Source organism: Pipistrellus kuhlii, unplaced genomic scaffold (assembly GCF_014108245.1).
Source record: "Pipistrellus kuhlii isolate mPipKuh1 unplaced genomic scaffold, mPipKuh1.p scaffold_m20_p_72, whole genome shotgun sequence".
Classification (NCBI taxonomy): Eukaryota; Metazoa; Chordata; class Mammalia; order Chiroptera; family Vespertilionidae; genus Pipistrellus; species Pipistrellus kuhlii.
In genome coordinates, this window is record NW_023425576.1 from 934,905 (window position 1) to 949,741 (window position 14,837).

At 40.6% G+C, this 14,837-nt stretch overlaps 1 protein-coding gene across 4 annotated transcripts in view; it reads right to left on the minus strand.

Annotated features, from left to right (window-relative positions):
* KCNT2 (potassium sodium-activated channel subfamily T member 2) overlaps positions 1-14,837 on the minus strand; it is a 116,011-nt gene that overhangs the window by 62,438 nt on the left and 38,736 nt on the right. For all 4 annotated transcript variants that reach the window (XR_004985376.2, XM_036422775.2, XM_045576025.1 and 1 more), the window contains exons 4-8: positions 13,946-13,994; positions 13,270-13,329; positions 11,509-11,583; positions 10,061-10,144; positions 7,289-7,383 (exon numbers count right to left, since the gene is read on the minus strand). Coding sequence is in view for 3 of the 4 variants with exons in the window: in XM_036422775.2 (XP_036278668.1) it covers positions 7,289-7,383; positions 10,061-10,144; positions 11,509-11,583; positions 13,270-13,329; positions 13,946-13,994 (363 nt within the window). In the remaining variant the exon portion in view is untranslated. The remainder of the gene's footprint in view (positions 1-7,288; positions 7,384-10,060; positions 10,145-11,508; positions 11,584-13,269; positions 13,330-13,945; positions 13,995-14,837) is intronic.

Consider the following 14,837-nt stretch of genomic DNA (forward strand, 5'->3'; position numbering starts at 1 on the left):
ACAGTAATAGAGGCCCTGGGAAATCACATAGATAAACACACATTTCAAATATTAAAGAATTTAAATGAATTCAATCCAGTGTTGCCCTGGCCGGTTGGCCAGTTGGTGGGTATCATACCTAAAACACCAAAAGGTTTCCGGTTCGGTTCCCGCTCAGGGCACATGCTTAGGTGGCTGTTAGGATTCCTAGTAAGGATGCACAGGTGAGGCAACTGATCCATGTTCCTCTCTCACATCGATATTTTTCTCCCCCTCACTCCCTCTCTCTTCCTTCTTTTCTCTCTAAAACCAACAGAAACATATCCTTGGGGTGAGGATTTAAAAAAAAAAAAAAAAAAAAAAAAAAAAAAAAAGAGTGTGCTCACAGCTTCAATGTTAGCTTAACTTTCTTTTAGAAAACTGCAGTTGATGAAGTTTCATGAAGAATGTTGGCTTTGAGAGTCTGCTGTGGGGTTTGCTTCTTTACCAAACATTCCCAAGTGTTGTCTTTGACCCAAATCCATACAAAAATAATCTCAGCGTTATGTAATTCTCAAACAAAATCTGAACAGCATCCCATTAGGATTTTAAATGCAGACTCTCCTGGTACCCTCCTTAACATGAAAAATCCTAATGGATTTGCTTCCTCAAATAGATCCTATATACATCCCAGCAAAGAACCTTCATTACTCATCATTTACTCCATGCTTTTTAAAAATGTTCCTCTCTTAAAGCATATTTAGTTAGACAAGTTTCTTGGCAAGGATTCTAAGGAAAACATTAATTTCAATGAAAGGCGATATTGAGACTGGAAACCTTTTCACCACCTGGCAAATGTCAATTTGTACAACACAATGTCTTCAAAGGAAAAGAAAAAAAAGAGTCGCATGGCAGAAATAAATAACCCCCAATGCCATGCGCGCCCTAGGACTCCCTTGCTGTGCAGTTCCTGGGAAATGTAATTAGCAGTGGCATTCTGCGCTGAGAGCAGCCAGCACTCTGACTCTGTGCTTGCAACCCAGACGTTGGCATTCGAATCAGCCCACACCTAGCACATGGGTACTCCCTGAATGAATACCTATTCAAATTGTTCCAAATAATCGTGTTCATTTCCTGCAGAGTGTCTACCCAAAGCCCAATAATATTCCCATAGAATCTCAGAGAATTTGCTCGTTTGGGATTTCACATTTTCTGGGGAGAAATTGTATCTGTGAAGGAATGATAAATCCTGTATTTCTATTGTTGAAAGTCACTTCTCATCCTCTTGGGCACTGTATTTGTGTCTTTGCAAAAAAAAAAGGTTAGGGACTCCTGCCCTAAGCCAGTGGTCGGCAAACTCATTAGTCAACAGAGCCAAATAACAACAGTACAACAATTGAAATTTCTTTGGAAAGCCACATTTTTTAAACTTAAACTTTTTCTAATGCCACTTCTTCAACAAAGACTCACCCAGGCCATGGTCTTTTGTGGAAGAGCCACACTCAAGGGGCCAAAGAGCCCCATGTAGCTCTCGAGCCGCAGTTTGCCGACCACAGCCCTAAGCTACTAATTCCAAAGTCAACACACAACTGTGATTTCTTAGTCATCAGAAGGGACCACACCTCATCCTAGCCATGACCCAGACACGCAAGTTTTTCTTTAAACAACGGGCCATGAGCCCACTTCTCAGTAGAGAACCAGGATTTAGATCAGAGGGCCAAAGCAAAGTGAAATTTTAGGAACCAAAAAATTCAAAGAAAGAAAAAACAAAAAGCAAAAACAAAAAAATCTTTAAAAACATTGTCGTGTTTATGTCTTGTATGCAACTAGCATTCCACTTGAAACAGTCACTAAAAATGTGACTGTCACAGAGGTGAGAACATTACAATCCCATTTGATGATTTGTTCGATTATGATTTTTATGTCAATGATTCCTGGGACGTAATATATCATAAATAATATCCCGGTGGTTCAGCATGTGGCCTAGGGAACCAACATGCCTACGTCCAAATCTGAGGTCTGCTTTGTAGTCATTGTGAACTTTAGCTAAACCAAGACTTATCTTTGTTTTACTTTTCTTTGCCTCAGTTTCTTATGTGTCAAACGAGGACAATTATGCCTACCATAGAGCGTTGTGCAAAATTAAACAATTTAATATGCCAGAAGAAACAATAGGAAATTGCCTAGCAAAGGAGGGAAACATTAATAAGTCTTAATTATCATTTTCATTATTAGGACACTTCAGTATTTCCCTGGGACCTGAGCGTTCGTGTCTGATGCTGCAATTAAACTGATTTATCTCTTACCTCAGCTCCCTCAACAAGTCTTCTTTTGTTTGCTCTCATTTTATTTCTTCCTCGGCTAGATTTTGGCATAGGTTTTTCCATGAGACCTCATGTGGATCACACTCTCTGAGCATTCGTTTTTTAGATTAGCTGTTGATTTGCTCGTACATATGTCTGACCATCTCAACTGGTACAAACCGCATGTCATAGAGCCTTCCCCTCAGTGCTTCCTTGTAAAGACAAAAGCCTTTGGTTCTTGGTTGGTGTGGGATGACAACCTTGGCTTTCTCTCACCCCGGCACCCTCACTTCCAACTGGAAACCTTTTTTTTTTTTTTTTTTTTTTTAATATATATATTTTTTATTGATTTTTTTACAGAGAGGAAAGGGATAGAGAGGTAGAAACATCGATCAGAGAGAAACATCCATCAGCTGCCTCCTGCACACCTCCTACTGGAGATGTGCCTGCAATCAAGGTACATGCCCTTGACCAGAATCGAACCTAGGACCCTTGAGTCCGCAGGCTGATGCTCTATCCATTGAGCCAAACCCGTTAGGGCTAACTAGAAACCTTCTAAGTAGATTATAAAAATGGTGTTCCCGCCTCTACCTGTCTAGGCCTTCAACTCCACTTCTGATAAAATACAGTGTGAAAAGAGCTTCCCAAGGCTAATGCCAATGTGGTCTATTGTACACACCATTGCTTATATAACCTGCACTCACCACCACCACCCCTTTTTTTTCTTATTTCTATAATACATCCCTAAAAATGTGCAAGTAGCATCATTTCTAAGTTCTTGTATTTCTGAAAATAACTATATATCATCCTCTTAATGCACTGGTGGTTTAAATTCTATAAAATGTAGGTTCTCAGTCAATTGTTCATGGAAATCTGTGAACAATGTTTTAACTTAGCTGAGAATAGGGCATCAGACTGATCAGTTTCTCAGCCCAGAGTAGTTAGGTGAGCACTGAAGACAAGATCTAAACAGCCAAAGAACATATGTGCATAAGCTAGAGACACAGACAACAGTGTGGTGAAGGCCAGAGAGAAGGGGGTGGGTGGTGAGGTCTGAGTGGAGGTGGGAAAAGTGGGGGGAAATGAGGACACTGGAATACTGTCAGCACTAAAGCTAAAAAAAATCAAGCCAATGATTTTTCTTCTCCTAAAAAATTAAACACAGATCTAACTGTTCCTTTTTGTAAACTTCTTAAACGATTGTGCATCTCTGTTTTTTCACTATAAAATGAAGATAATAACAGAATTTGCTTTTTAGACTGTCGAAGCTTAAATTAGTTAACACATGTCAAAGGCGCAGAAAAGTGCCAAACAATAGTAACCACTTGAACTGTTGGCCATTATCCTCAGCATTTGGGTATTTGAAAAGAACTGTCTACAACTGATGTCATGTTTCAAAAATAGCTTGTCGCAAACAGATTTTTAACCCCAAGCCATGTTAGATTTTTTTAATATTAATCAGAATTACATCATTCTGATTTACATATGTTAAATGACTATATCCTCTTTTCTCCCAAATTAACTTGCCTTGATTGGCTAATTAACTACTAACGCCTGGCTGCCTAAGCTCATGCAGACTTGAGTTGGGACAAAAAGTCTCCTGTTTGCTCCAGTGTGACCTGGAGCTGTTAGTCTGTGGCCGGAACTTCCCACACATGCACTTCCTGTCCTTCATTTACTGTGGAGGCCAAACAAGCCTGACCAATCAGAACTAGGAATCAAATGTGACGGTGGTGACGCCACTAGGCCACGTTCAAATACTTCCTCCAAACCGCAGTGCCATCCCTGGCCAGCCATTGACCTCAGAGGGGAATCAGTAAATAGGAGAACCCAAGCATCTAATCCAACAACCAGCAATCAAAGGTGCAAGAAATCCCAAGTGCTTTTGAATTCATCAGGAAAATAACGTTTCACGGAGTCACATTTTTAAACCTAAAGTAAATGACCTTGTTTCCTGAGATGAGACCGAAGAAGACGTGAATTAGTTATTTCACATTTGACTAAACCATGAAACATGCATGAACCCCATCAATCTCTCTCTCTCTCTTGGTTAGAACTCGATGAAATAATACATATTCAAATAAAAAAAACTAAAGTCTGAAGCAAAGTGGCTTCCAAATAAGCCTGCAGATCTAAAATGGGAACACCAAATGCATGATGAATGAGAGTGATTATTATTGGTCAGGATAGGTTAATAATTAAGCTAAAGTCAGACACTGAATTCCGGGATAGAGCCGAGGACTTGCTTTGTTTCCGGGACTCGGGCTGAATCCCAAGTCCCAGCTGCCCGGGGAGCGGGTGCTATTGGCCAAGAGCGGGGTGCGTGGGGGACGCGGGCCAAGGCTCGTCCAATTCCATCACAATGACGGGAACTCTATTCTGGGCGCCTTCCCTGCAGGCGTGGGTGCGTGGCTTCAGCTGTGTCCCGTCGCCAGATGCTTAATGACGGCTCTTTGTGATGGGGATAATGATGGAGGGCAGTACATTCTTAAAACCACGAGAGCTTTCCGAAGCAGGTGATTCTAAGAGTGTGGGAGATCGGTGCACAGCTCGGCCAGCGCATCGGATCTGAGTTCTTGACTCTTTGGGGCTTAGCTTATAACATATTGCAGTTCTGGTTTTGAAAAGTATGGATGTCTTGCTCTAGGGTATACATGATGGCTAAGATCATCACCAGGTCATCTCAGAGGGGTATTTTATGTTTAAAGGCATTAACTCTCCTAAAATGTTTATTTTTTTAAGTACAAAGGTGTGCCACAGATATATTTTCAATCCATTTAATAGAGAAATTCACCTCATGCTGCTGATGCAAGTGGGTGGTTGTACCCATACGTCTAGACTGATACAGCCAACAGCCACATAATGATGTCGGTGGTCTCAAAAGATTATAATGGAGCTGAAAAAAAGGCCCACTACCTCATGCTATCATAGCCATGTCAACATCACAGGCTGCATGTTACCGCAGGTCTGTGATGATGCCCTGCTGGTTGTGTGACAGATCAGCACATACAATGACAGTGTTGCACATACAATGACAGTGTAGCACATACAGTGACAGTGTAGCACATACAATGACACTGTTAGGCCATACCACCCAGGTTTCACAGCAACAAAACCACCAACGACACATTGCTCAGACTGCGTCCCCTTGCAAACAGTTCATGACTCTATTTCAACACATGCATGTAGCTCTAGCCTAGGGGTGTCGAACTCAATCAGAGAAGGGGCCAAAATCTAAAATCCAGCCTAAATCGCGGGCCGAATGGTTTACTGAACAGTCATAAACTGTCATTGTGATGAAAACGCAGCGGAGTGCAGTGATGACAGCGCGGTGCGGGCCACATTGCAAGGCCTGGCGGGACGGATTTGGCCCGCGGGCCTTGTGTTTGACACATGTGCTCTAGCCAGTGTGGCTCAGTGGATAGAGCGTCGGCCTGCAGACTGAAGGGTCCCGGGTTCGATTCCGGTCAAGGGCATGTACCTTGGGTGCGGGCACATCCCCAGTAGGGGGCGTGCAGGAGGCAGCCTATCCGTGATTCTCATCATTGATGTTGCTCTCTCTCTCTCCCTCTCTGAAATCAATACAAATATATTTTTTAAAAAAAATTAAAAATATCATATTTAAAATACTAATAATAGCCCTAACCAGTTTGGCTCAGTGGATAGAACATCTGCCTGCGGACTCAAGGGTCCCGGGTTCGATTCTGGTCAAGGGCATGTCCCTTGGTTGAGGGCACATTCCCAGTGGGGGGTGTGCAGGAGGCAGCTGATCGATATTTCTTTCTCATCCATGTTTCTAACTCTCCCTCCCTCTCCCTTCCTCTCTGTAAAACAATCAATAATATATATATTTTTAAAAACACTAATAACAAAGTAGGTTTTAAAATAAACGCATGCCTGCCTGTATAGCTCTCATTCTATCTGGTTCCGCCGGCCGGGCGTCTGAGCGTGCCCTTCTATTTCAGTACTTCCTAATTAGTTTTCCCTCTTCCTCCATAAGTCAACTCCAGGTCAGAGCACAATTACCCATGACCGCCACGAGGCCTGCAAAAACAGACACAGCCTCTCCCTCATCTTGTGGTTCCACATTCTTTGCTCCAGGAAGGACCTGAGCGAACTCATCACATCTCCCTCAAGCGTATTTAAGACCTACTGTTGGCAGGTCTCAGTGCTTAGACAGTAAACATGTGGGAGAGTGAATGCCTGTAACCCAAACCCTCCCTCTGACATCGCTTGGTGGGGATTCTAGCCCCAACTTGTTGCTGATGGATCCCTGAGCAGGACTGTCTGTGCTTTGCAGGCTCGCTGGCGTTTTAACTGTCACAGCGGGGCCCTCCCCGGGGAGGAAGGACTGTTTTGTGCGGCAAAGCAAAGCACCCTGAGGCCTGCCCTTGCTTTCTGCCCGAATGCACACCCGCACGGCACAGCGAGCAGCACCTGCAGGCGCAGGGACAGGCGGGACGTTTGTTCAATAGTCTTCCCGCTAACCACCTGCCTGTCAGGGTGTGAGGGACGTTCCTGATTGACAGCCCTAGCTCTCGGGACAAACGCTGTGATTCAGCGGTTTCCAGCATTCGGGGAAATGCCAGTTGGAGTAAATATAATATCACATGAGAGCTGAATGCTTTTCTTTTATTGTCTTCAGAGAGGGAGAGAGAGACAGAAGCATCAATGATGAGAGAATCATTGATCTTACACTTCCCCCATCAGGAATCAAGCCACAACTCTGGCATGTGCCCTTGACTGGGATCGAACCTGGGACCCTTCAGTATGCAGGCCGATGCTCTATCCACTGAGCCACACTGGCTAGGGCTGCGAGCTGTGCTTTCCTGCTTTTTTCTGTGAGACTGAAGGGGGGGTTTTACTTCTGTTTCTGTCGGCAATCCATTACATGTTACAGTGACAGTGTCTGAATGAAAAAATGATGAGTTGTATCCAACTATTAATTAAAATGGCTTATAATACATCTTTTTAAGAAACTGGAGTGAAGTAAAACATCATAAAAAGGCTGATCTGTAGAATCTTACCAGGTGAAGATAAGGCAGAGCAATGTAGATATCAAAATCAGAACTTGGTTAAACATTGCAGACTGTGTACGCTGAATGGCTCTGTGCAGATCATTCTAAAATAAGACAGAGAAGCATATTTTAAATGTTGATAACTATTAAATATTCATGAGCTTCATTACATTTATTACTGTGTAGTGCGTTTCAACTATGTTGTGTATACTCAATACATATACTTTCAATGGATACATCAACATATTTTCATTTTTGCCTGTGTCAAAACATACCTTACTATATAACAGGTTTAGATGTACCCATTAAAATTGATTTGAAGAGGAGTATTTTACGACGTAGGAAACTTTCCACTACAGACTAGTATATTATAAAAATTCAAATTATAAACTTGAACATACAATAAGGTAGAATGTAGTATATGCGTGTGTCCATAGAAAATGTTAGGATATAAATTATTAGTAGTAGTTAGTCTACATGGTAGAATGGTAGATTTTCATAATATTTTACTTGCTAGCTCCCAATTCATCTCAAAATGTTTTATAGGAAGCTATTAATAGTCTTAAAATCAGTAGAGCAGACCACTTCACCAATATAAAATCCCCAAGAGCCATCATGTAATCTTCCTCCACCACACATTTCACCAGAACGCTTATAAAAACAAAAAGCTGCTGAAACCGGTTTGGTTCAGTGGATAGAGCATCTGCCTGCAGACTGAAGGGTCCCGGGTTCGATTCCGGTCAAGGACATGGACCTTGGTTGCGGGCACGTCCTCAGTGGGGGGTGTGCAGGAGGCAGCTGATAGATGTTTCTCTTTCATCGATGTTTCTGACTCTCTATCCCTCTCCCTTCCTCTCTGTAAAAAAATCAATAAAATATATATATATATTTTTTAAAAAAGCTAAGCTGAACAGAATTTCACCTCTCAACCCTCACTTTTCTTCTGAGCAAAAACAAAACCCAAACAAATAAACATGTAGCAACCAGTGAGAGGAAGAGAAGCAACACACAGAAATACAATGGGAACTGCACCCTAAGTGAACATGGACAGTCCGCCCCTTCTTCTCAAGGACCGAGGAGCCATTTCTCTGCTGGTTGGGTTATTTTTTTCCACCAACTATGCCACAATTTATCAGGGAGTTATTTTTTCCTGGTGCGTGTTTTTCATTAGCAAAGTAGGCTCTGTCTGTTTAGTGAAATAGGTTTATGTTTTTTCATTTCCAGCAGCTAAGATAGCTCAGTGTTTCTGAAAAACACCCCACGGGCCACACTCGCCCACGGTTTGGCCATGGATTTTCCTGAGACAAAGTGGTCACTAGCGTGGATGTTTAGAAACATTCATCCGGTGACAACGTCTCAAATGTTATCCAAATATTCCTCCGGCCAAAACTTGGGTCATAATTGCTGTTTAAAAGCCATTTAGAAGAAAAACAAGTTTGCCTCTGGAAAATTTTCATTTCAGAGTAATAAAAGTCATCATATTGAGCCCTTATGATGTTTATGCCTTCTATAGACACACACACACACACACACACACACACACACACACATATTTATGTAAATATATGTAGTTTTATTTAATTCTCACAACAAGCTTGGTATGTGGACACTTTTATTCTCTTTTGAAGATGAAGAAATTGTCAAAGAAATTGAACCTCTTAGCTCTCCTATCAGAGTGATGAGCATATAGTGGGCTTTTATGAACATTTATAGAAGGAATGACTAGATAGCAAATGTCTTAGGGCCAGCTGGCTGCTAAGTGGTGAGTTCTGCCGTAAACATGTTTTGGTCATGGTTCTACACCAGTCCTACCCAACAGCGTCAGCCTTGGGCAAAGCGAAACGGGGGCCACTCTGAACGCTGCATCTTTTTCTTCTTGCTTCTGTTTGCCCCTCCTAAGATCCCAGGCACATCCCAACCAAAATGACAAAGAAGGCTCTACACGAGGAGCTTCCACCTCCAATACGGTGCCTTTCAAACCCCACAGGTTTTTGGGGAATATGAGGGACTGACTCCATGACCTGATGGATCCTGAGAACCAGGGCCCCATCACGCAGGAACAGGTCACCCAGAGAGGTGATTTGCCTTTGGAAGGTGGACTCTCTCATGGGACCCATTCAAACAGCACTGGGCTTTGGGTTGGTGATATGTAGAAACTCGGAATCATTGTGGTTTACCAGTTCTTAGGGCTTGGCAAAGAAGTAGCTTGGCCATGGGGCTGTTTAGCAAGTTTTGGTTCTGATTAGGGTAAAAGCAGACTGTCGCTTACGTTCATTAGCTTAGACACCCATACAACAGGTCACTTGACTTATTTCATAACATTTTACCAAAATGCTTTCATTTTTACAAACATCTAAATAAAACTATTTACTAAAATACTGAATTTATTTAAAAGAAGTTTGCAAATAAAACATGTAGATATCTACCTAATAAAAGAGTAACATGCTAATTGACCATACATTCGTAATGCCCACCAGCCAATCAGGAGTGAGTATGCAAATTAACCCAATGGCAGAAAGGCAGCTCTGCCAGAGCGAAGACGGTGCCGGCAGCCAGGGAAGAAAGGCCCATTCTTGCATGAATCTTCATGCATCGGGCCTCTAGTTTAATTATAACTAAATAAATCCTTGTCATCTGAATTTATACTCAAAAGCAGGTGAGAAGGAGTGAGGCAAAGACTTTGAGTCACCTTCTCTCTCTCCGCTGAATCTGAACACTGAAAGTAGGACATGTGAAAGGTTGAAAAAGATGTCTGCATTTGCGTGTCACTTTCATACTTACAATCATATTTTCCAAGGCATGTTTGGCCAGCCAGCAGTTCAGAAAGACCGGGACAAAGAGATTCCTTAAGGCAGGCCAGAATATCTGAAAAACAAATCAACATGAAACTTTATCTCAAAGCAAGGAATCAGATCCAGCAGATCGAAAAGAAATGCAAAAGAGAAAACAAGTAAGTTATTAGAGACAATAGAACAATTTGAAACATCTGACAAATACATTCAACTCATTAATTTTGCTATTTATTTTTTAATATAATAATTCTAACCAAGACCATTTATCTGAACTAAATTTTGACATTTTTTTTAGCATTTAGATTTAAAGACATTACTGAAATCTAATGACAAAATTATTATTTTTTTAAGATTCTTTTAAGACTTACTTAGATAATGAAGGGAACTGCATGAATGATTTCCAAAATGCAAGGAGCAGATATGATTTTTTTTTTTCATTCATTGTGTGATTCTTACTTAGAGGAAAATTATTTGGGAAATCATTACAGAAGAAGAAAGACAATAATAAAGCTTTCACTGGGTGTCTGATATAATGATGCCAATTCCATCATCACATCTCTCACTGTGAGAGTTTGTCCTCTTCCTTCTTTGCAACTTGGGGGGAGGAGAGGAGTAAGAACAAGAAGAGAAAGCATCGCCTTTAAGACATTGCCCCTCAGTCTCAGGATTCAGACATCCTACGTGACCTTGGGGAACCACGTTTAATTGAAAGGACATTCACTCAGCCATTAATCTAATCCCAGCCGCTCCTCCAGATAAATCACCAGGTGGAAGTCATTGTCAGAAGCGAGCGACCGTTAGACGTCTGCTCATCCTCATCTTTTCCCAAATACAACTCAGCGTTGCTAGGAGCTCAGTCCCCACAGACCCTTGCAACTCTGTCAAGTAGGAGTTAAAACCAAAGCTGGCAGTGCAGCGTGCCATTGACTCAGACCTTCGGGAGGGGGGTGCTCCCCTGACTTGGATAAAGAAGCAAATTGCTGGCTGTCTGGCTGTTGACAACTTCCTTATTAAAGAGATAATTAGTCAACCCTGTGGTTAAACCAGAGAGACGTGTACCCTCGGTGTGAGAAATGTGTATAAATAACTGGTTCTCCTTGCTTTCTGCATCTTCTAATTCCACCCTATACACAAGAAATGGAATAATTCCTAGTTTGTTTAGGCAATATTGGCGCTTGGTAAAACGGCACTCCTGCATCATATATTTCTAAGAAGTGTTTCATTTTGCTAAACCTCCTAAGTTTTTATTTAATTTCATTCAGGTCCCCCACTGAGTTTGCTATTTATTTTTTAATACAATGATTCTAACCAAAACCTAAATGCATGCATCTGAGCTAAATTTTGATATACAGTTTTTTAGCATTTAGATTTTAAAGACATTACTGAAGTCTAATGACAAAGTTATTATTATTTTTTTAAGATGCTTTTAGAACTTACTGAGATAACGAAGGGAACTGCATTAATGATTTCCAAGATGAAGGGTATTCGCAAAATCTGTTCCCAGATGTTTCCCTTCCAAGAAAGAATAAATAAGAATAAGTCAGTCACACCAAGTCCCATTAGAGAGAGGAATGACAGCATCTCAGAACTCCAGCATGGGGCATGCTCACGATGGCAGAAGACTGAGTCATTATATAAAGGGAGAGAAATGGGACCATCTAAAGTAGTGTCTACAAGAAAAATAAAGTTAAAACAAGATAAAGAAATGTGACTCTCTCAAAAATAAATAAGTAAATGAGAAATTATTTTTTAAAAGGTATAGCAATAACTTTCAGAGATTATTTTTCTCTAAATGCAATTGTGCCCTCTCAATTTTGTAGTCAGTTTAAGAAGCAAGCCCGGCCAGTGTAGCTCAATGGTTGAGCATTGATCTATGAACCAGGAGGTCATGGTTCTGTTCCTCTTTAGGGCACAAGCTTGGGTTGCTGACTCAATCCCCAGTAGAGGGCAGCCAATCAATGATTCTCTCTCATCATTAATGTTCTTATCTCTCTCTCCCTCTCCCTTCCTCTCTGAAATCAATTAAAATAGTTTTGTTTGTTTTTAAAAAGAAGCAAAACAAATGTTCCTATAATCCTTGAATATTGCCCACAACACACTCTGACTCTATAATAATATTTCATGGGAGAAAAGTTCCCAGTAAAAATAGAACACACTAACAGAAACCTATGGAATCAATGAAAAAGTGGCTCAATATAATGTTTACTGTAATAAGCATATTCACAAGCTGTAAAGCATATAAAACAGTTCCTGAACACACCTCTTGTTAACAATGTTCATGGCTTTCACAACAAGAAACCGCAAAGGAAGAAGTTTTTCAATCATCTCGATTCTGCTCTCCCAACCCACGCTGTGCAAGGAAGTGAGTCAGGACTTAATTCCCAGGGCCCAGTACGAGCTGCTCAGAATGTTGTCCCAAATGTTTTGCACCAATATTTCCCCAGACACCCTTCTGGCCACACTTAAATATGAATTATTATGTCCATTTCATAGGTGCATTCCTTCCTTGGTGCCTTTCTGAATTCCTTAAATTTTATTGTCCTGTCTTTTCCCCTTTCCTTAGCGAGATCGCTGATTCAAGGACTCAGCATAATCAGTCAAGTCCTTCCTTTTCATCCCATAAACTGGCCTCTCTCTATGAACAAACTCACTAAACAAACAAACAAACACTTCTCACTCTGCCTTCTGCATAACTTTCTCCTACCTAGCCCCATTTCCCGATTGTAAACCCACAGAAAACAAACAAATCAGCACCAGCGCACAGCTTGGAGGTCTCCCTCAGAGGCTCAATAACTATTGGGTAAATTGTGTTACCCAAACAAAGCTTTGCCAAAAATTAAGAGCACTCATTAAGATGATTCCTAATAGACATGCTTTTGCTCCCTCAATGTTTTTTGCATGGATCGGGGAAAGAAGCTGAGGACAATGAAGAACCAGACCGTTGAATCTGCTTGACTCCTGTGAGCATGCACACAGCGGATAAATTACCGTAGGGATGAGTGAAGCCACCAGAGAGAAAATAACTATATTACCACCGTGTTTTTTTATCACATACTAGAGAGCCCCAAAATAATTAAATTGGTTTAAAAAGAGCTTGCTTTACCCCCAAAGTATGAATTAGAAAGAGAGGAAAGCTGGATAAATATTAGTAATGTGTTCTATTAGCAAAAAAAAAGTCTAATGAAGAAAACAGCTTACCTTATAACTGAGATAACCCAGTAGTATGGTTTCAAATAGACTTATCAAGGCCACTAACACCTAAAATATAAATTATACTTTAATGAGAAAATGCAAAAAAAAAAAAAATAACATACATTCATGCTTATAGTACTACATATAACATGCAACCTGCAGACTCAAGGGTCTCAGGTTCAATTCCGGTCAAGGACATGTACCTTGGTTACGGGCACATCCCCAGTGGGGGGTGTGCAGGAGGCAGCTGGTCAATGTTTCTCTCTCATCGATGTTTCTAACTCTCTATCCTTCTCTCTTTCTCTCTGTAAAAACTCATATATATTTATATTTAAAGCACATTGGAAATTGCCTTTGGATTAGTTGTTCAGGGATGGTGTAGCAGGAACAGGGAAGTTGGTTAGGAAACGGGCAGGGCTGAAGACCCTGGTTGACAACCTTGATCACAGGGATGTTGGCAGAACAGAAAGCAACTCTCAGGCAAACACCAAGTAAGGGGTGAGAGAGTGGGTCTAAGATGCGCTCTGCTCCCCTCCTGCCCTTGCCCTTTTACCCTCGAGGTTAATTAAGCAAGAAAGCAAGCGAACCCCTCTTTAATACCAACAGTTCCTCTCCAATCACATTTCTCTGGGAAATAGGGTGACATTCAGAATCATGGGGAGAAAACCAAGTGGCACGTAACCTGTAAGCCCCATAAGGGTAGACTTCTGTTCACCCAGAAGATATGAGACCTGTGAAAAGAATAAGAAGATGTCACTTTCTTAAAATGTGGGAAAGGCATTCATTTTAAAACTTAGATTGAGGTTGGAAACATTTAAATAATGCTGGCATAAAGGGACAATAAAATGTCAACATTAACATGAAAAAAGCTTTATGCTTTTTTTAGTTTTTCTTTTTAATAATAATAATAATATCCATTTCTATTCCAGGAAATACCCTTTTAAATTTCACCTTTTCAGGCTCATATTAATAATAAAAGAAAAGATAATGGGCCTCTATTTAAAGAGTGGTTATGGCAAGGTACAAAATCCTCAAACCCTTTATTAGTCGAATTCCCCATTGAAAATTCATTTAAAGGTCTTCTATCAACTCTAAGGTTTTGTCAATTTTACAGCTTTCACTGCTCGGCAATACAAATTCAACAGTGTTAACAATCCAAATAACTCAGATGATAGAGCACATTAATATTTCATGATTGGATTTGTATAAAATAGTTAACATATCACTAAAAATCTGTGACTGAGGATAGCATAGAACATTATACAGAACAAGGAGTTAACTCTCTCTTAAAAATCATTTCACCTCTGACTCAAAAATTATTTATCCTCGCCCAGAACACCATGGCTTTGCTAAAAGCTACTTTTACCAAGCTAACAGTATTTCCTTTGATCTGGGATGTTGTTTTCATAGGTCTTGAAATATCATAGAGCATTTAAGTATAAAGGAGACCTTGGAGAAAAGTATTTTTTTGAGACAAGACTATGTCATGTAGACTGTTGTAGAATCAAAAAAAAAAAAAAAAAAAAAAAAAAAGAAGGCATTTCTATTATATAAATCTCAGATATATAAATTTC